Source organism: Ochotona princeps, chromosome 12, assembly GCF_030435755.1.
Source record: "Ochotona princeps isolate mOchPri1 chromosome 12, mOchPri1.hap1, whole genome shotgun sequence".
NCBI lineage: Eukaryota > Metazoa > Chordata > Mammalia > Lagomorpha > Ochotonidae > Ochotona > Ochotona princeps.
In genome coordinates, this window is record NC_080843.1 from 260,623 (window position 1) to 282,213 (window position 21,591).

General features: G+C 60.3%; 2 protein-coding genes across 6 annotated transcripts; one reads left to right on the top strand and one right to left on the bottom strand.

Annotated features, from left to right (window-relative positions):
• Positions 1–1,875: 1,875 nt before the first annotated feature.
• ATP4B (ATPase H+/K+ transporting subunit beta) lies at positions 1,876–5,114 on the top strand. Its single transcript, XM_004577346.2, has 7 exons — positions 1,876–1,987; positions 2,733–2,861; positions 3,063–3,176; positions 3,262–3,461; positions 3,893–3,949; positions 4,620–4,715; positions 4,953–5,114. Exons 1-7 carry the CDS (start codon positions 1,876–1,878, stop codon positions 5,112–5,114), a joined length of 870 nt encoding a protein of 289 aa, XP_004577403.1.
• A 1,331-nt stretch (positions 5,115–6,445) lies between these two features.
• TFDP1 (transcription factor Dp-1) lies at positions 6,446–20,780 on the bottom strand. Of its 5 annotated transcripts, none has more exons than XM_058670730.1 (12): positions 20,709–20,780; positions 19,758–19,831; positions 13,693–13,759; positions 13,066–13,172; positions 10,718–10,839; positions 10,113–10,278; positions 9,873–10,016; positions 8,809–8,877; positions 8,208–8,359; positions 7,971–8,137; positions 7,612–7,690; positions 6,446–7,214 (listed from the first exon to the last, which is right to left on the bottom strand). In XM_058670730.1, the coding sequence occupies exons 2-12, from the start codon at positions 19,767–19,769 to the stop codon at positions 7,064–7,066; spliced, it is 1,236 nt and encodes a 411-aa protein (XP_058526713.1). In that variant the 5' UTR covers positions 19,770–19,831; positions 20,709–20,780; the 3' UTR covers positions 6,446–7,063. The 5 variants fall into 5 exon arrangements, with proteins under 5 accessions (XP_058526713.1, XP_058526711.1, XP_058526714.1 ...); XM_058670728.1 differs by lacking the exon at positions 20,709–20,780 and adding an exon at positions 20,565–20,702; XM_058670731.1 differs by lacking the exon at positions 20,709–20,780 and adding an exon at positions 20,351–20,489.
• Positions 20,781–21,591: the final 811 nt, after the last annotated feature.

A 21,591-nucleotide genomic window follows, 5' to 3' on the forward strand; every position in this document is an offset into this window, starting at 1 on the left:
GGGGCCAGGGGCCAGGGGACCAGGGCTTCTTCATGCAGGCCAGGGGACAGCACAGTGGCCGGCAGGCCAGGGGGACAACATAGCAACTGGCGGGCCAGGGCACAGCACAATGGCTAGTGGGCCAGGAGACAGCACAGCAGCCGGCAGGCCAGGGGGCAGCAGTGGCCTGTGGGAGTACTGAGAAGTGTATGGGGCCAGCCCAGCTGCTGGCAAGCTCAGTGGCCGCAGACTGGAGAGCAAATATTTAAGGTGGACAACACCTTGGGCCTTGCCTGTTTCCATCCCCCCAGCACCACTACCAGCAGGTGACCTTGGCCAATAGCTGGCCTCCCCCTACCAGTCACCTCTTTCTCAGCAGGGTCACAGTGCTGGGTCTCAGCCACCATGACCCTGCCTGTAGGCCTGAGGCTCAGGCCCCTGCCACCCATGTGAGAGACCTGGACGCGCTCCTGGCTTCAGTCTGGCCCAGCTCTGGCTGCTGCATTTGGGGCATGAACAAGTGGATGGAAGATTTCTCTCACTCCCACCCTGTGTCACTCTGCCTTCTATAAAAATACAAAAATCTCTTGAAAATGTTTAAATGCATTGGCAGATGTCCTCTCATCTTTCCCTTTCCGGGTGACTGTGGAGCAGGTGCTGACTCCACGCAGCATCTTGGGAGGTACCCATACGGCAGCTGACCCTGTGGCCAGCTCAGCTGTCCAAGGCTTCTCCCAATTCCCCATCATTTGCTCCTTGCCTTTGGCATAAGTTCAGCTGGGCTGCATCTGAACATGGACTGGGTGGACTGCCGGTCACTGCTGGGCAGCATGGGGGTTAGTGGGGACACAGTTCCAGCTCCCTGGCTGTGGGGAGTCAGGGGCAGCCGAGTGACTGCAGGCAGCCCTGGTGGTCCAGGATTCCCCCCACCCTGAGTCTATGGGCATCTGAGTACCTGTTCTCACAGCCTGCTGTGGGAAGCCGCTCTTGGCCACAGGCCGAGACCCCAGGTCCACGCAGCTCGCTCTAAGCCCCCAGGCTGCTGCCCTGGCACTGCGTGATCCCACAAGCAGGAAGACTGCAGTTTGGTCCACAAGGTTGCTGGAGCAGGGCCAGGGGCAGCTGCCTGGAGGGCAAGGCCCAAGCAGAGGCCCTGCCGCCCCACTGCCTCAGGTTTGGGCATCAGATTTGCCCAGAGAGAGACTTGAGCACACCCTCCACTGACAAGCTCACTGTAATTGAGCAGAAGAGTGGACATCCCCTCCTGGTGGCAGACTCAGAGACAACTGGGCCCTGGGCCAGGACCTGAAACACCAGCCCTTGATCAGGACCCACCCCAGCCCCTTGGCCTTCTCCACAATGGAGGATTATGTTCGGATCTCAGGCATTGGGGAGCAACACCCACTCTGCCCTGTGCCCCACATCCTCATCTGACCTGCACTGCATTTACCACTCCCTGACCCCGCCATCAGCAGGGCACCAAATGGAGAAGCACTTGGCAGAGATGCCATGGGCAGGGCCACCAGAGTAGTCACGGGGACCCCTGACACACCCTGTGCAGGTGTGGCCAAGGTCACCCTTGGGTGCTCAGTGACCTGCATTCCTCTCACTGAGGCAGGAGGTGGGAGGACACAGAGCCCTGGTCAGTGTTGGCACAGCAGATAAAGCTGAGGACATGCAAGGGCAGTGGGCCGAACCCTGTGGCCAGCCGGCGCCCGGGCAGGTGCAAGTGCGATAGCAGGGGCCCAGTGCCGCCCAGGCCCCTGTGTTTGGGGAGCCAATAGACACGGCTGATAGCACCGCCTGAGGCCAGCGCCCGCAATGCCTTTGAGGCTATAAGACTCAGGGCCTCTCTAGACGCGGGTGCGGGGTGTGGTGTGGCTCCCCGACAGGAACATGGCTGCCCTGCAGGAGAAGAAGACATGCGCCCAGCGCATGGAGGAGTTCCGCCACTACTGTTGGAACCCGGACACCGGTCAGATGCTGGGTCGCACACCAATCCGCTGGGGTAGGACCAGACCACCTGCTAGACACCCCCACCCACCTCAGCCTCTCAGGGCCAGGACAGCACCTCCCAGCTCAGATCACCCAGGGACGAGCCCATGTTTTGACCCCACTGGGGAAGCAGGCAGCTCTGGGTCCCTCATGGTCCTTGTGGCCCTGACCAGTCTTGAGGGACATTGATGCCTGCTGGTGTACCCACCTAAGACGGCCATAGGCCCAGGGGCCAGAGGGTACCCACCGTCATGTCCATGCTTGCACCTGCCCAGGGTGCCAGGGCAGCCTCAGCCCCTTGTCTGGCAAAGGCCATCACACCTGCATGGGTTCCTGGAGTTGCCATGGCAAGCAGGTCAGGAGAGCCTATGGTGGGGCCTGACATCAGGCTGGGGGGCAAGGGAACAGGTGCTACTGGACCCCACGAGCATCTGTACTCCCCAATTTGCTGCCTGCAGTGACCTACCCAGCATAGTCCACTCCCAGAGGACAGGCAGCATTGGGCACTCTTTTCCAGACTTTTCCAGAAAGATCTAAAGGGGAATAGGCACAGGTATGCCCCCTTCCTTAGAAATGCCCATCAGGGGCTGACCCATTACCCATGACCTGCACGGGCTCTGACTAGGGGAGCAGGAAGCATCTATGAGCGGCTGTACTCTGGAAGAGACAGGACTCTGTGGGTGGCTGAGAGGCAATGTTGTGCAGCATGTGCCCAGTGGCAGTCACAACCTCTGACACCCGTCTCCCCGCACCCCCAGTCTGGATCAGCCTGTACTACGTGGCCTTCTATGTGGTGATGACCGGGCTGTTCGCGTTGTGCCTCTACGTGCTCATGCAGACCATCGACCCCTACACGCCCGACTACCAGGACCAGCTGAAGTCACCAGGTGGGCACAGCCTGTCAGGGAGGTGGCGCCCTCTGGTGGCTAGGGACAGCAGCACGGTCAGGGGTAGGGTCTGGCCTCTGGTTGGGGGTCTGGCCTCTTGTGGCTGGCTGAGTGGCCTCTGGCTGGGGGGCATCCTCAGGCTTGGCCCACTCCCTCCCATGCAGCCTGGGTATGACAGTAACCGTGTCCCCTGTGCCCCAGGTGTGACCCTACGGCCGGACATGTATGGGGAGAAAGGCCTGGATATCCACTACAACATCTCCGACAACAGCACCTGGGCTGGCCTCGTACACATGCTGCACAGCTTCCTGGCAGGTGAGTGACCTACCTGGCCCAGCAGGTGCTTCACACTGACTGCAGTGGCCAGGGCCGCCCCATGCTGTGCTGCCTCTGCCTGCAGGTTACTCACCTGCTGCCCAGAGGGACAACATCAACTGCACCTCCAAGACCTACTTCTTCCAGGAGACCTTCGGGGCCCCCAACCATACCAAGTTCTCCTGCAAGTTCACAACAGACATGCTGGGGGGCTGCTCGGGCGTCAGGGACCCCGGCTTTGGCTTCCAGGAGGGGAAGCCCTGCTTCCTCATCAAGATGAACAGGGTGAGCACGACGGGGGCGGGCAGGAGCCCTGAGCCCTCCAACCTCGGCTCGGCCTGGCCCAGGGACTGACCCTGCCTAGGGCGTGGTGTGTCCTCGGCCCGTGGTCAGCAGGACAAGTGGCCTGCAGTGGTGGAAGGAATACAGAGAGGGAGCTTCCGACCTGGGCCCTCCCCCTACCGTGTGCTAGACGCAGATGACCCCGGCAGCAGTGGCTGACAGGAGGCCTGCCAGGAAGCAGTGTTCGCACCTCAGATGTGGAGTCAGCCCTCATGCTTAACCTCAGTGAGGCTGGTGGGAGATGGGGGTGCCCCCAGGGGCTGGATGGCCTCAGTGGACCAGGATGTCTGAGACAGGCTATCTGGGGTTGGCTTTGAAGAGGAGGAGCAGGGGGCTGGGAAGAGACCCTGCACCCAGACACCGTTCTGTTCCAGATCGTCAAGTTCCTGCCCAGCAACAGTACACCTCCCCGTGTGGACTGCAGCTTCCTGGTGAGTGTGGAAGCGACCATAGCTTGGCAGAGGTGAAGCAGCCCGCGGGCTCAGAGTCCTCAACTGGGGCCCAGTAGGGCCTCATGGCAAGCCACCAAACCCCAGCCCACTGTCCTCTTGGCTGGCCTGGCCTGGTGGCCCTGGGGAAAGGCCCCGCCCTGTACCCCCTACGGCTGCAGATTTCACAAACCCCTCTGCTTGGTCAGCAGCAAGGTGTTCGCCGTCCTTAAGTTCTCCCGGCACCCACCTCAGTGAAGTGTGACTCCAGAAGCCTAAACACACCACCCCATCGTGGCCTGTGCAAACTCTGCTAACTGTGACTGCGTGCCAGCAGGCCTCCAGGCTTCCTTGTGGCTCTGTTAGTCCAACCACGCATGTGGGCTGCTGTGAGATTGGCCCCCGGAGCTTCTCATGGGCACGTCTCTGCTGCCCAGCACCCAATGGGACAGAGCCCATGCTGCCTGGTCCAACACACAGGCTGGCAACCTCTCAGCTTGGAGCTCAAAACCCACATTCCAGCGTATCAGCTCTGACCAGTCAGGGCTCACAGGCAGCAGTTTCCCAGGTGCACACACAGACACACACACGCATGGGCACACGGGTGTGCTCATGGGGGCATGCTGTGTTCACGCACGTGGGCTCGCTCTTAATGTATGCCTTTCCTCCCCAGGATGAGCCCCACCGGGAGCCGCTGCAGGTGGAGTACTACCCGCCCAATGGCACCTTCAGCCTGCACTACTTTCCCTACTATGGGAAGAAGGCACAGGTATGTGGTGCACCCCCCACCCTTGGGCAATGCGAAGGCTCATAGAGGCTGACCAAGTCCTCACCCTCACACCCCCTGGTGCCCCACCCGTACGCTGTGACCTGAGATGCCCCAAGTCCTTTAAGGATAGGGCACCAGGCCCACCCCCAGGAGTTCTTCCCCTTCTTGCTGCTTCAACACCTTGCGCCCTCCCTCCCTCCCTCCCCTCCTCACCTCACACCCTGCCTCTCTCCCCAGCCACACTACAGCAACCCTCTGGTGGCCGCCAAGCTCCTCAATGTGCCCAAAAACACGCAGGTCGTGGTTGTCTGCAGGGTCCTGGCTGACCATGTGACCTTTGACAACCCCCATGACCCTTACGAGGGCAAAGTGGAATTCAAGCTCCAGATTGAGAAGTGAAGGTGGCGAGAGCATCTCCCGTGGCTCCCGCGTCCTGTGGGGGCTCTAGGCAGCTGTGGCAGGGACAGCATGTTGGTCCCGCCACTTCCTGTCAAACCCCACCCAGTGGCGGCATGGCCGTCAGCCAGGATGGAACATACCGGCCAGGCTGCTTGTGATCACCCCCCCTGGGGCAGCAGCTCCTGGCTGTCCCGGTGCTCTGAGCTTCAGTACACCCAGCTTTCCAGGCGGGTAGGGGCTGCAAGGGTTCTCACACGGGGTGCCCACAGGAACCCACACAGGGTATAGCCCTGAGTTCAGGCAATAAAGTCTGTTAAAGTCTGCGTTGCATGGAACCATCGCATTTCTTCAGAGAGCAGTGACACTCTAACCCCCCGTTTCTGGGGTCTCTTTGCTAAGGCAGGCCCTGGAGGAACCCACAGCATAGGGCATGCAGTCACCTGTTTGGATTGCCTATATCACAGCAGGGTCCACCAGGGACAATCCCCAGGGACAGGCATCCATGAGCTGGAGTCCTTGGAGAGGGGGGCCTACCATGTGCCACGTCATCACAGGAGGGATTGGTTAATTCTCGCACCCTGCCAGGCACTGAAGAAGCACCAGGGTCCTCTCAGAAACCACCGTCACCCACAGCTGGCTCCCCGGGCAGGGAACCCAGGGTGCCTGTCCTGCCCGTGTCCTCATGGCTGGAGTACAGGCCTATCTGTTCCCCAGAGCAGGCAGCCATGCCTTGTGCCTGAGGTGGGCTCGGTGCCTCCACAGCCTGTGGGACACAGCTGCAAGTGTGTCCTGCTCCGACTCCCTTCCAGAACTTTCATTCTAAAGGTGAAACCTGTGGAATCCACAGGGTAAAGAGGCCCAGGAGCGCTGTGAGCCCTGGACAGTGGTCTCTCCAAGCAAGGCTTTCCTGGCCCCAGCCCAGGCCTGGCACAGGGCTCCCCCTGTGGGCTGCCAGGACAGAGAACACAGGACCACTTTAAAATGCTCATGCGCGTTTTATTAATAAAAACTAACAGTGCCAAGTTAAACAAGTCAGACCATTAAAGTCTTTATATTCCATAAAATATTACAGAAAAGTCTATTCTGTTTCAATAAAAAGACTATCGGCTCCGCACAGGCAGCTGGCGGTGGCTGCACAGGGAACGCCGCACACGCGTCTTCCATAGACGCCTGCCTGAACCCTAGTTTCCTTTTATCTCTTTATAAAAAAAGAACTATTAAAAATGATTGACAAATTCTGAGTTAAAAAACTGTTAAAACATTCTCTAGGTTTAATTCCGACGTGGTGATAGGTTACGGGCGATGGCCAGGGGGAGGTGGCCAGGGGGCGATGGCCAGGGGGAGGACCCCACGCCAGCTTCGGTTCATGTCTTCCGACGCCTTATCAGCATGTAAACAGCTATTTCATGAAAAGTCTCCGAGTATGGCCTGTAAGAAATCAGGCAACAAACCTTCCGGGAGCTTCCACGGCCACGCCCAGCGGCAGGCGCCTTTGCCCAGCATAACAAAACGACAGAGAGAAAGAGAGAGAGAGAACTTAGCAATTTGTTGCTGCAAGAGAGCGAGTGAGCGCTGGGTGGAGTCCCCACGGTCAGTATAACTTAAGGAACTCCAGCTGCGCCACCCGCCAGGCGTTGGGGTCCAGGCAGGTGCGGCCTCTTGTTCCTGTCTTTGGACACTGTGTGATTCAGAGGCCACGCCCCAGGTCTTGGGCGCCCACAGCCACACTGCGAGTCCGAGTGGGTGGAGGCTGCTGGTTGCAGCCACCTGGCGGGCATGTTGGGGCGGGGATGAGAGAGGCAAGAACCAAGTCTGACTGTAGAAGAGCCGGAAACGGAAGCACACAGTGGCTTGCCAAGCAAACAGCGCCGCCAGCTGCCCACGCCCCGCGCGGCCCTGCCCTGGCGAGAGCCCCGCGTGAACAACGCGACTGCGTGCGTGGCTCCACCTCAGTCCTCCTCGTCATTATCATTGAAGTCGTCGTCGTCATCGTCGTCGTCCTCACCCACGTAGGATACAGGCGTCTCCACCCTGGAGCCGCTGTACTGAGACCCGTTGGAGCTTCCGGCAAGCATCCCGTCGGCACCATTGGTCAGGTCACTGTGGGCAGTGGGGACGGCACATCAGGCGGCTGCGGGCGGCCCACCTATAGGCCTGCCGGGGATGCTGCGGGTAAGGGCCAGGCGACCCTGGGGAGCAGCACCCCAGCCCCCCTCTCTGGCGGGGCAGCAGCCAGTGATCTCCGTGCTGGGATCGCCACCGGACTGGGAGACAGTTTGGGATCTCACTCCTTCAGTCCTTAACTCTCCAAGGTTTGTACAAAGTGCCATGAGGCATGCAGCAATGTTGGAGACCCTCGTCGGCTCAGCCTATCCCCTCAGCTCAGGGGTACAGTGGGCCAGTGGCACAGGGCCCCAGTCCACAGAAGCTGGTTCCCAATGTGGTACTGGGTGATGAACTCCCCCAGGCAGCCCTGGCTCGCCTCCCTGCCCGTCACCTGGTAGACAGCCTCGTGCCGTTGGATGCAGAGCCCGCTGTGGAGACGAACACACCACCAAGGGATCCCTGAGCCATTTCTGGAGAGGAACAGAGCATCACTAGCAGTGGGAGTGGCAGGGTGAACTCACTGCTGTGTGCGGACAGGGTCACCAGCACATGGTAACAGGGCAGTCCCACCCTGGGGCCCCAGAGCTGACCCGTCACTCCCCTGGGCCCCGCCCCCACCCCCCAGCTGACCCATCACTGCCCTGGGCCCCGCCCCCAGCCCCCAGCTGACCCATCACTCCCCTAGGCCCCGCCCCCACCCCCCAGCTGACCCATCACTCCCCTGGGCCCCGCCCCCACCCCCCAGCTGACCCGTCACATAGGGTTCCAGTGCTTTAGGCACCAAGCTCCTGGCCATTTTGAGGTCCTCGGCCGAACAGCTGCCTGACTCCAGGCCACAGGCCATGCCCATGCGCTTGAGCACCTCAATGTCATCATGGATCTCGAACGTGTTGTCGAAGTTGAACAGGTATTCGAACCTGCAGGGGACACAGTAAGCCCATCCCGCTGCCCACCCCGGCCCAGCCGCCCCCCTGCCCCTCCACACACTTGTCATTGGAGATGCTACAGTCGATGACGGTCTTCTTGCTGGTGTTCACGATGATGAAGGGCAAGTGGATGACTGAGTTGGGTGGAGGCGGCCGGCTGGCCAGTTGCTCGGCCTGGCGGTTCCTCTGCACCAAGTTCTTGAAGGCAATTTGCTAAAGGAAGGGGAGGCTTGCTGAGGCACAGCTGGGGACCACAGGGACCACACATCCCCTGAGGACCACACACCCCTGAGGACAGCAGGGACCACACACCCCCTGAGGACCACACACCCCTGAGGACAGCAGGGACCACACAGCCCCTGAGGACCACACACCCCTGAGGGCAGCGAGGACCACATACCCCCGGAGGACAGTGGGGACCACAACCAGGCCCCTGAGTGACCACTGTAAACACACATGCCCTGACCCAGTCTAGACCACTCGCCCCTGCCAGCCTAGGGATGGTGGTACCACGCGAGGCAGGGCTCATCTGCTCAGTGAGGGAATACTGCCAGGACTTGCTGCCACAGGCTGAGCCAGCGAGCAACAATGTCCCCAGCTGTGTCCGTACCAGGAGGGCGCAGCCTGGCAGGGCGACTCGGACAGGTGATGGGAGGCTCTACCTGCAGAATGAGCTCCTGCAGCTGCGACTGCTTCTGCTTTATCCGCTCCAGCCGCCTCTGCCTCTCCACCTGCAGGAACAAAGCGCTGCAGCATCGCACCTGCATGAGCAGGGGGCCTGGCCACTCCACAAGACAGTTGGGCAACATAGTATAGTGAGACACGGGGGGGACACAATACAGTGAGACACACAGGGGGACACAGTACAGTGAGACACAGCGGGGACACAGTACAGTGAGACAGGGGGACACAGTACAGTGAGACACGGGGGGACACAGTACAAGAGACACAAGGGGGACACAGCACAGTGAGACACGGGGGGACACAGTACAGTGAGACACACAGGGGTGGACACTCCATGGCAGACAGACAAGGATGGACACTCCATGGCAGACAGACACAGGTGGATACTCCATGGCAGACAGACAAGGATGGACTCTCCATGGCTGACAGACACACACGGGTGGATACTCCATGGCAGAAAGACACAGGTGGACACTCCTTGGCTGACAGACAGACAAGGATTGACACTCCATGGCAGACAGACACGGTGGATACTCCATGGCAGACAGACTCGGGTGGACACTCCATGGCAGACAGAGACACGGGTGGACACTCCATGGCAGAGACACGGGTGGGCACTCCATGGCAGACAGAGACACGGGTGGACACTCCATGGCAGAGACACGGGTGGGCACTCCATGGCAGACAGAGACACGGGTGGGCACTCCATGGCAGACAGAGACACGGGTGGACACTCCATGGCAGAGACACGGGTGGGCACTCCATGGCAGACAGAGACACGGGTGGACACTCCATGGCAGAGACACGGGTGGGCACTCCATGGCACAGACACACAGGATGGCCACATCATGGCAGACAAACAGGCCAAAGGTGGACGCAGGCTCAGAGTGATGTGAGGGGACACAGGACCAGACAGACACCATAGACGAGGGGTCCCTCTCCCCCTGGGTGTGACTACAGCGTTTCTGTGACCTGCTGGGTACAAGGCCCTCGGTGAGGCCAGAAACGCCAGTAAGCAGCCCTCCTGGCGCCCCCACAGCACCTCCAGGTTCTGGCACTCCTGCGCCGAGTTGGTGGGGAGGCCGATCCACTTGATCTCCTTCTTCTCCTTGGAGATGATGTTCATGGCCATGAGCACGTTGAGGGCGTCGTACACGCGTCGCCGGATGTTCTTCTGGTCGTAGGCCTGGAGGGAGCGCAGTACAGGCACGGCTGGGGCCTCCCCACAGCTCCTCAGGGCCACGACGGGCATGTGGGCAGGGCGGGCAGCATGGACACTCACTGATTCGCTAGGCAGGATGTGGCTGTCGGCGGCACTGAACTCCGCTACCAGCTCGTCGGCCACCTCGTTGTAGGACGTGGTACCTTTTCGCTGTACCTTCTCACACACTTTCATGGAGAAGTGTCGCAGCCCCTTGCCGTTCTTTTCACCCTTGCGGCTCCGCTTGCTGCGAGGTGGGGGGGGGGGGGGGAACAGGCAAGCTGTCACCACAAGTCGTAGGGGGAGGGAATGGTGGCTGGAGCCACACATGGCTCTCCCAGACCACAAGGACACGGGCTTAGGGCTGAGGTTACTCGACACCATGGTGCTTCCTCCACGGAGACTGGGCCAACCATGTTGGCTGAGCAATGCCTGGTGAAGACCCCACACATTCCGCCCTGCAGGGAACAGGCACAGGTCCAAGTGCAGAGCCTGCAGGAATCCCACAGCTTCAGCTGCCCATGTCTGGGCTGCAGGATGGCTGCCAGGAACCCGTTCCTGTGACAGCCTGCTTGAGGCTGTGGTGAAACCCACCCTCAACCCATTGGCAGGCCAGCAGAGGGCTGCTGGGAGTGATGGAGTGACCGCCTTCATGGCCCTGCCCAGGACATGCCTAGCGCACTCACCCGGCCGACCAGGGTGAGGAGTCGGAGGTCTGGTTCTGTGAGGCCAAGTGTGCACTGGGTGTGTGTGGGCTCCCGACCACGATCGTGCTGGACGCAGTCGGCCTCTGGGGCGTGCTGATCACCTGCAGGAGGAACAGGCATGTTGGGACAGCCCGGGGTTAAGCCACACCCAGAGGAGCAAGGATGGAGGGTGCAAGCCTGAGGGATCCTGGCCACACACAGGCACCCAGAGGGTAAGAGGCCAGGACACAGCCACTCCAGCACAGCCCTGCCCAGCATTTCCTCCTGACCCAGGGACTGAGGCGGCTGCTGGAAAGCAGTTCCAGCATGCCTGGTGGGAGAAGTCCCAGGACCCCACTCCGTCCTCTAGGGGCAACCCCTGTCCCAGGTGTGAACACCGTGCCCCTGAGCTCATGGAGCCAGCCTCGAAGGAGTAGCAAGGGACACTGCCTCCTTTCTCAGACCGGTTCCCACTCTGCTGGACTGGATTCATTAAGTGGAAACAGGGTCTCAGGGATGCCGGCCCAGGCCCCCTCCACACTCCGGCAAGAGACCTGACCAGGTGGATGGCACCACGGGTAAGAGGCCTGGCTTTCCCCATGGGCACTGGCACTAATCGTCCAAAAAACTCAACAGAAGCAAGAGGGAGTCACCAGATCACCAGAGGGAGTGGGTACTTCCCAGACTTGTCTTCAGGAAGTGCATGGGGCACAGGTCAGCGCCACGACAGAGAACTTTCCAGAAGGGCCATGGTCAGAAGTGGTGGGACGGCCACTAGTACCTGGGCTCAAACTGGCCCTAGGAGGCTGCAGGGGCAGCTCCTGCCTCCGTGCTCAGCCCACACCGGAATGCATGGCTGGTCCTGCTTGTGCAAAGCTGCAGCAAGAGCCTGAGCTACTGCCAGGAACCTCCTCGCTGCACATGCCGAGCCACTGCTGCAGGCTGGAATGCAGGAGCCCACCTGCCCCGAGCACTTGGTGGCAATGACCAGGCTCACTAAGAACCCCTCACAACCCGGTCAGTGATACACAGGCTGAGGAGCCCCTGAGCCTGTCTGTACCTGCTACCCCACCAGGTGACCGTGTGTACCTGCCATCCCACCAGGTGACTGTGTACCTGCTATCCCACCAGGTGACCCTGTACACCTGCCATCCCACCAGGTGACTGTGTACCTGCTATCCCACCAGGTGACCCTGTACACCTGCCATCCCACCAGGTGACTGTGTACCTGCCACCTCACCACGTGACCATGTGCACCTGCCACCCCATCAGGTGAGCATGCACCTGCTATCCCGCCAGGTGAGCCATGCTGCAGAACTAGCCTCATCTGGTACTGTGACCCAAGATGATCATTAACAAAGAAAGTTTGTGGCAGGAAGGTAGGGTGTGGCCTCAGAGAGTCTCCAGAACACCCCAGTCGGCGCCTCCCCTGGGGTACTTCTCCCACCTCCACTGAGAAGCCCCAGACAAGGCTCTAGCAGCGCTGGCCTTAGCTCCTGCTTGCCCAGACCTGAGCCAGGGAGGGTGAGAGGCAGGCAGAACAGCGGACAAGCAGTGGGAGGATGGCCGGAAGTGGCAGGACCATGGCACCCAGGGAGGAACAATGGTACACACTTACCTGAGAGGCAGACAAGAGAAAGGCTTGGGGCCCTGGTTCCTGGCTACAGCCTGGCTCAGGCCTGCTCTGGCTGTCATGGTCATCTGGGCAGGACCCAGCAGATGGAAGACAGCTCTCTCCGTTTATACTTATGCCTTTCAAATAATGAACGAATCTTAAAACAACCCATCCTCTCTTTCAGTCAACAGGACTGAGGAGGGCAGCAAATGCGTCAGTGGGAGGAACTGGACCCACACCAGCCAGTAGTCTGTTACTCCACCTCTACAGAGCCGGGGAGTTCTAGGGGACTGCTAGACACTTCAGCTGCTCAGACCCCTGAGAAGTCCTTCCCCCACCGACTGTACCCACAACCACCCCACTGTGACACGGTGACAAAGCCACCAGCCTGAAAATCTGACAATTTCACCAGGGTGGACCTAGAGGGAACAGCATGTCGGGGTTCCCAGGGCAGGGGCTGCAGGTGCCTGGGGGTGGGGGGACTGGTCCTGAGACTTCTACTTCTGGGTGCACGTGCAGATAGAAATGGAAGTACTGGAGGGCAGCTCCAGCCTGCCAGGCCCACGTACCCCCCCACCCTCCTGAAGAATCAGAAAAGCCACCCAGGGTCGTGCAATGGGCCAGCTCATGCAAAAGGGCCATTCTCTAGCAAGCCCGAGGAACAAGGTTGTTGTAGAGGGTGGCCTCCTGGCCCCATCTCCACTTCCCGGCTCCTTCCAACTCTACCCCTTACCACTTGCTGGGCGATGTTGACATTGGACTGCCCGAAGGTCTTTGGCAAGAGCTGCTTTCCAATGGTGTTCACAGTGGACGGGTGCACGGCCACCAGGGATACCACTCCTGCAACATGGTGTGCAAGTCGGGAGTCACCCCCAGGCCCAGGCCCATGTGGCCCCTTCTTGGCCTGGCCCAAGCCCTAAATCCCCGCACCCCGTGGGTATCCACTCTCAACCCTCAGGCCAGCCCAGAGTGCCTCACTCCTCATTGAAATGTCTGGACCGCACTCAGCAGGCAGCATCAAAACCAGCACCTCCACAGGCTCTCGGGTCCCCGAACCTGCATTCGCCCCTCAAATGGGCAGTCACCCCACATGAAGACAGCTTCCCAGTACTGCTGACCACCAAGGACAGCTGAGTGCCCCACAGGACTGATGAGGGACAAGCCACCTGGCCCCCTGTTTTCTGTCTCTAAGAGCCCTTGCTTTCTTGGCTGTGGCTGAGTTGGTGCAAGCATACACCAGCTCCAGCAGCCCAGGCCTGCGGGAGGGCGCCGGCTTGAGAGTTGGGTGAAGGCTTCGGGTTCCAGCAGCCACAGCCTCCTGCCATGCAGGGATGCTCCAGCCTGGGGCCCACCCCTTTACCTTTCCCAGGGCTGAGGTTCTGGTCAATGAAGACCTTCAGTTCTCCGTTGGCTTCAATTAGGCCGGCCTGCAGCGTAAGGACAGCAAGGTGAGTGCGCGTCCCAGCTGCTCTAAGGGGTCTACGAGACATCCTCCCAACCACAGGGCCGCAGCTATCGCCCACACGAGAGGGGTCCAGGAGCTACAACAGCAGGGCCTGCAGGGCAGTGATGAGAGAGCCTGGTGCCCCTTAGAAGCAGCCAGGAAGGGAGTACATGCAGGACTGGGCATTGCCAACCACCCTGCACCTGCTTCTCTGGAAGCCCAGGAGATGGACCTCCCGATCCAGCTTTCAGGAAGATGGCAGCCCCCAAAGGAGACTCCTGGGCAGAACCTTACCCACCAAGTGTCAGGGGCACAGCCCCTGTGAATGACGTGCTTGCCACAGGCAATAAACACACATGTGCACACACATGGCAACAGTATACACAGGAACTCTACACACACACACGAAACAGCCCACACATGTACACAGGCATGGCAGCTGTGTACAGTCTACACACCGGAACCAGTACACACGCGCTTACATGACAACCACACAATGCACACACAAACCAATACACACGTGCACACACATGGCAGTGGTGTACACAGAACTCAACACACCGAAACCAGTACACATGTGTATATACATGATAACCACACACAAACCAATACATACATGTGCACACATGGCAGCTGTATGCACAGAACTCCATACAGGAACCAGTCCACACATGTAAATATGAACCGATACATACATGTGCACACACAGCAGCTATGCACACAGGAACTCCACACACCAGAACCAGCACACATATGAACACACATGGCAACTTTGCACACAGAAACTGCACACAGCACCTCAGTGCACACACATGCCCATACATGCAGACACTGAACAGCCTGAGCCAAATGTCAGGTGCCCTAGATCCCACTGGACAGCACCTTCTAGCCCCTGGGGCAGGGCCAGGCACACCTGGGGGTGATCTCAGTGGGATGCCACTGGGGGACTCCTGGCAGGAGGTGCTGAGCGCTAATACGATGCTTCGTCAGTCAGAGATCCCACAGGGTGAGGTGTGCAGGCTGGGCAAGGTCATGATCACGGACTCTGTCTGGTGAGGTGGGGATGATGCCAGGCACCTCTCCCTGGGGTCCATGTGGCCAGTGCAGTGTCTCCAGTACACAGCAAGGCACAGCACGGCGTCCACGCCAGCAGCACACAGGATGTGACTGCTATGAGGCCCCTCCAGGAAGCAGCTTCTGGTGGACATTGCCAGCTCTGTCAGGGGTGGGCCAGCCAACCCCCATGGCTCGGCCCAGCTATTCCCAGCCCCATGGGAACTGTGCCACTCATCCCACTGTGGGAGTCAGAGAGCCAAATGCCGTGGTTCCACAGCATCCACAGACTATGGCCCATGACCCACGCCAGTGGGCACATGTACCTCCCCTGACCTAGCTTGGACACTGAAATGAACCAAGCCTGTGGTGGATGATGCACAGGGCTGGGGCGAGGAGACAGCCCTGCTCTGTCCACGGAGGATCAACACAGTGACCACAGGGAGTCCCACAGGGTCCTAGGAGCTGATGCCCACCTGTCACCACCACAACCTGTCCAAGAAGCTGACAACCCTACCATAACCTGTCCACGATGACAACGCTACCTCGAGTCCAGGACAACACTACCACAACCTGTCCAGGAGTCACAGGGAAACGGATCCAATCATGGCAGTCATTCTTACAGAATACTCTGCCTACCACAAAACCGCCATCCCATGACTATGAATCTGATTTACGACTCACGCCACCCCTAACACATCACATGTAGCGCAATGGAGGTGACATCAGAACACAAATGTTGGGGCTGGCACTGTGGCCCGTATGGACATCAGCTCATGTCCCGGCTGCTACACTTTCCATCCAGCTCCCTGCCTGTGGCCTAGAAAAGCAGTGGAGAACGGCCCAAGGCCTTGGGACCCTGCACCCATGTAGGAAACCTGGAAGAAGTTCCTGGCTCATGCCTTCAGATCGGCACAGCTGCTGTTGCGGCCACCTGGTGAGTAAACCAGCAGATGGATAATCTTTCTCCCTGTCTCTCCGATCTGCCTTTCTAAAAAAATAAACAAAAGAAAGAAAAGAAAAGAAATTCATCTATCAGATGAAGCACATTTTTTAAGAGTTCTTACACCTGGTGCTGGGAGAGACACGGGGCAGTTGCTGTCCACCAGTCAGGCCCCCCATGACTGCATAGCCTAACTCGTCCCCAGCACAGGATGTGTGTGCACTCACACATGGGCATACCACTGGCCGTGTGGCAACACATCATGTTAACTGGATTTCACCATGGATAGGTTTAAATTTTTTAAAGAGTTTACCCAAAACCACCAGTACCCAGCAGGAGGCAGGACCCAAGTTGGGCAGGCAGCTGCTCCCCCTACTCACCCACAAACCGTCTCTAGATCCTGCCCTCAACCCACCTCAGCTACACCCCCATATATGCTGCACTTCGCAGCCTGAGGAGCCCACCCAACAACTGCAGGCCGCAGGGGGCCGACAGAGGCTCCTGGGCTTCCTCCAATGTGGCTGACTGTGCGTGGGCTCCTGCATGACACAGCCGGCGGCTGTGACACATGGACCACAGGCCAGCTCACGGCCCCTTGTTTCCCATATAGTCCCCACTTGCCAAGTCCAGTGCAGGGGGCACATGCCTGATGGGAGACAGACCAGGCTGTGGCCACACCAAGCCCCTTGGGGACTATGGCACCACCTGCTGCCTCCCACCTTCCTAGGAATTGTCAACAGTTCCGCAACCCCTGTGAGCAGAAAGCTCCACCTGAGCATTCCCTAACCATTCGAGCTCTAATTGCAAAGACCTTTGCATGTGGGCAGCTCTGGCCCTCCAGGGTGCAGTGGGAGGGTCACCGAGGGATGGAGACCTGCACAGCCATGGTTCTGCCCAGTACCCACAGGCCTGGGGTCCAAGCCTTAGGAGGGAAGAGAACTGCTCGGGTCCTACCCACCCTGGGGAGCTGGACTCCCACTGCTCCCAGAAGCCATGTTTCCATCACTCACAGTTCCAGAACCAGACACAGTGTAACCCTGAGCACTGCCAACACCTGCTCAGATACAATGTCTCCTTCTCAATTCTCCCAAACGCAAGGAACCCAGACACCAGCCTGGCCATGCCCCCTGGATCAGCCATGCCTCTCCCCTAAGATCCCGGACAGCCAGGTAGACCCCAAGCGTTCCACACTGAAGATGGTTGACCCTGGGTGGTCCCATAGCTCAGGCCAACAGATGTGGTCCAGGCAGGGGATGGATGAGTGGTCTGCATCGAAGGGATTCGCTGCCCCAGAGGCTTCCACCAGTGGATGCGCGCTCAGTGCTGTCTGTGGTCTCACATGGGGGCCATGCTGCTACCTCCCAGCTCCAGGTCCCTATCCACACGTGACATGTCACGGGATCCATGTCGGAGTGCATTTCAAGGGCACAACCCAGGCCCTCAGCTCTGTCCCAGGCCTCCCAGCTAGGACCTTCCCTAAAGGCCCATCCCCTCCCTCACCGTGTCCCCAAAAGCATCGGAACCAGGCAATTGGAGGCAGCCAGCTCAGCAATACTGAACAATGCAAGGACAGCACTCAGGTGGGTGCCTGGATGACCTCACATGTGGAGCCACATCAGCACACACAGGCACACGGCTGGGCACATGGCCAGCACACAGGCACATGGCTGGGCACATGCCAACACACAGGCACACGGCTGGGCACATGACAGCACACAGGCACACGGCTGGGCACATGGCCAACACACAGGCACACGGCTGGGCACATGCCAACACACAGGCACACGGCTGGGCACATGCCAGCACACAGGCACACGGCTGGGCACATGGCCAACACACAGGCAAACGGCTGGGCACATGGCCAACACACAGGCACACGGCTGGGCACATGGCCAACACACGGGCACACTGCTGGGAACCACATCCCTTCAGAAACCCTTCAACAACACATGGATTTGTACTCGAGACAGGACAGGGTGTGAGCTGTACACTTGGCAGAGGGCAGACGGCCATGTGGCCTCACACTATCCACCACGCCAGCACTGGGGCCACCTCCCCGTGACATGTCATGTGTGGATAGGGACCTGGAGCTGGGAGGTAGCAGCATGGCCCCCAGGTGAGACCACAGACAGCACTGAGCGCGCATCCACTGGTGGAAGCCTCTGGGGCAGGGAGTCCCTTCGATGCAGACCACTCATCCATCCCCTGCCTGGACCACATCTGTTGGCCCAGAGCAGCTGGCACCACACCCTCTTGGACACAAACACCACCATCTCACCTGAGGGCCCAAGTGTGGCAAAGGCCCTGGACACACACCCTTCCCCAGGCGGCTCCTCCCCTACCCTAACATCATCCACTTTCATCCTCTGGGTCCAGAATCCAGCTCCTCTCACAGAGGCTGGCTGTGCCTCCACCTGGGATGTTGCACCACCCCCTCTAGATGCCATATGAGGTGCCCACAGGCCAGGCTGCAGGTGCAGACACATTCCTGCCCAGCCTGGCTCAGCTCTGTGCAGCAAGCACCAAACAAGCAACAACTGCTCCCGGAGAATGAAAGGCAGCATGAGACAAACAGTGGACATGAGAGGTCCCAGGCTGACAGACTGCCCAGTGGGCAGGGCGGTGTAGTGCACTAATTCTCCGCCGACTGTGCCAGTGTCCCCTGTGGGGCCAGTGTGAGTCTCAGCTGCTCTACTTCCAATCCAGCTCCAAGACAAAGGCCTGGGAAAGCAGCTCAAGGCAGCCTAACTCTTCGGGCCCCTGTCCTTGCATGGGAGACCTGCAAGCAGCTCCTGGCTTCAGACTAGCTTAGCTCTGACCATTGCGGCCATTTGGGGATGAACCGATAGAAGTAAGCTCTCTCTGCCTGTCTTTTAAATACACTGATTTTAAAAATCTCTAGAACTTTCACGACGCAGAGGCCTATCCTTGCACTTGTTGATCCCATCAGGCAAAGAACCAACATAGGAACAGCCTGGGGAACGTGGACCACTTGTGACAGCTAGTGCTGGCTGGACACCCACCTCTACAGCCCCCAGCCCAAACCAGGGCAGACCTGAAGAGGCTCCATGCTCACCAACAGGAGCATCCGCAATTACCATTTAACAAAGCCTGTGACAGATGAGGCTAGCAAGCACACATGGGTCACACACAGGACACGGCCCACAGGACAGTCACACACACGACAGAGCCAGCAAGGACACGGCCCACAGGGTCAGTCACACACGGAACACGGACTGGTCCGGACATGACCCACAGGGTCAGTCACACACAGGACAGAGACCACAGGACAGTCACACACAGGACAGAGATCACAGGACAGTCACACACAGGACATGGCCAGGCGTGGACATGGACCACAAGGTCAGTCACACACAGGACACACACCACAGGACAGTCACACACAGGACACGGCCAGGCCTCTCACAGGGTCAGTCACACACAAGACATGGCCAAGTTGGACACAACCCACAGGGTGAGTCACACACAGGACATGGCCAGACCTGGACACGACCCACAGGGTCGGTCACACACAGGACACACACCACAGGACAGTCACACACAGGACACGGCCAGGCCGCCCACAGGGTCAGTCAAACTCAGGATACAGATCACAGGACAGTCACACACAGGACAGGCCTGGACACGGCCCACAGCCAGTGTCTCTGTTTCCTTTCATGTGTCTTTGCTTCTAAGTCAGTATCACCTGGTATGTGGCATGGCTGCTAACACTGCTCCTTGATGTGGCATCTGGCACAGGCACCTGTGCTGTCCCGGCTGCTCCCATCCAGCTCCCAACTCATGGTCTGAGCACGTGGGCTCCTGCACCCATATGGGAGACCCAAAAGAAGCTCCTGGCTGTTGTGGTCATTTGGGGAATGAACCAGCGGGTGGGGGAATCTGTCTCTCCCAGATCAATAATAATCCCCTTTTCCACCAGTGTCAAGAACCAGTTTGGTGGGCCATGCCCAGTGGCAATACTCACATCTTTGGCCATGTTACCAGGTCCAGAAAATCAAGGCTACAGACATTCACTCTCCAGGGAAGAAACTGACTTTTCTGGCAAAAAGAAAGACAAAAGAAAGAAATGAGCAAGAATGAAAACAGAAGTGGGGGAGCTGTCACACCTGCACCTCCAACTCCCGCCTGCACCAGGGCCTGTGGCAGCTGAGGAACCTTCCCACTGGGCTCACCCCAGGCGGCTGCTGCCCTAGGACCCCAGCACACCTAGCTCCGTGCAAATGGCCAGCACTTGGGGACCCCGCGGGGCACCCCAAATGGCCGGTCCGGGTGCACTGACCGCCTCAGCTTGACGCATACCTCCACCGCACAGAGCATGACCCAAACGTGCAGGCCTTCAGGGCCACCCTCAAGCCCCCCGAGGTGCTGCGCGCCCAGCCGCTCCGGCGCCGACCGGTAACTCTGACAGGTGGGTTCCCGGGTCCCCGCCCGCCGCGACCTGTCACTAGGCCGCGGCCACCGCGCGCACGCTGGCCCCGCCCCGACCCCGCACCGCGCGGGCGCGGCCATCAGGCCCCAAGGCCCGGCCCCAGCCCCCCGCCCGTGCCGCCCGGTCACCTGGGAGCCCCCGCCCGCAGCAAGGGCGCCTGGCACGGCGCCCCGGCGCGCGCGGGGCCCGGAGGGCGCGGGAAGGCCGGAGCCGCGCGGCACCCGCCCGTGGCGGGGACGCAGCCCGAGGCCGCCGCCGCCCGCCCGCGCCCCGCGTGGCCCGCGCCCCGCGCCCGCTCGGCCCCTCCGCGCCGGCGCCCACCGCATCCTCCGCTGCCCGCACCTGGCTCGCCCGGTCCGGCCGCGCCGACGGGGCGCGGGCCGCGCGCGGGGACGGGGCCGCGGGGCGCGGGCGGGCGGCCGGGAGGCGCTCCCGGCCCTGGCGGGGTCCCTGCCCTGGCCAGCGGCGCCGGGACGCGGGGCTCACCCTGGCCGAGCGTCGGGCCGGCGTGACGTGCGCGCGGCGCGGTGACGTGGGCGGCGGCGGGCCCGCTCCGCGCAGCGCGCCTGCGCGCATTTTCGCGCCTTCGGCGCCCTCCTCCTCCTCGGCGCCCTCCTCCTCCTCCGCCCCGGCCGCCCTGGGGGAGGGGAGGGCATGCGCGCGTGGCCGAGCCTGCGCGTGCGCGGCGGCCGGCGGGATGCGCGCGCGGAGCCGAGGGGCCGCATGTGCGCACGCACGCGCGCGTGTGTGTGTGCGCACGCGGAGCAGAAAGGGGTCATGTGGAGGGGCTAGCTGGAGGTGGGTGTGCATGCGGGGATGGGGGAAACCTCGGCTGCACCTGCCGGGAGGGAGGCACAGAGGACAGTGTGCACGGCGCTGGGGCAGCTGAGAACACACGTGTGCGCTCATGGCCCTGGGATAGCTGAGGATATGTGTGTGCATCCGCAGCAGGTGGTGTGTATCGCGAGTCCACTAGGCCACCTGCCCTCCCCGCACTCCCTGCCCTGTGGGAGAGCCCAGCTCCGCCTCTGATCCTCCCTAGGAGGCAGCAAGCAACAGTCAGTGCTGGGGTCCCTGTTGCCCACGTGGGAAACCTGGAATGGGTTCCCGCACCTGGTTTTGATCTGGCCCAGCCCTGGCTGGTGTGGCCATGCGGATGGACGTTCCATTCGCTTGCTCGCTCTCATTCTGAGAGACGCGGTTCTCTCAGCATGCTGTGCGGTTTGCAATGTGGCTCTCTGGACCCTGTGACTCTCAAACCTGTCTCGCTGTCAGGGCAAGCCTCTGACCCTCCTGTCTTCTGCACATGCCATGAGCACCCGTGGAGTGGACTCCAGCCTCGTGTCCACACTGGCCATCCTGGCTGCAG

Excerpts from the sequence above, each read along its gene's own strand:
- TFDP1 (XM_058670730.1), bottom strand. Across the intron at positions 10,017-10,112 it reads ACATCCTGCCTAGCGAATCA|GCCTACGACCAGAAGAACAT; the intron begins GTGAGTGTCCAT and ends CGCTCCCTCCAG. Across the intron at positions 8,138-8,207 it reads TGTAGCATCTCCAATGACAA|GTTCGAATACCTGTTCAACT; the intron begins GTGTGTGGAGGG and ends TGTCCCCTGCAG.
- ATP4B (XM_004577346.2), top strand. The coding sequence starts at position 1,876 with ATGGCTGCCCTGCAGGAGAAGAAGACATGCGCCCAGCGCATGGAGGAG. Across the intron at positions 3,177-3,261 it reads GCTGCACAGCTTCCTGGCAG|GTTACTCACCTGCTGCCCAG; the intron begins GTGAGTGACCTA and ends CTCTGCCTGCAG. Across the intron at positions 3,950-4,619 it reads GTGTGGACTGCAGCTTCCTG|GATGAGCCCCACCGGGAGCC; the intron begins GTGAGTGTGGAA and ends TTTCCTCCCCAG.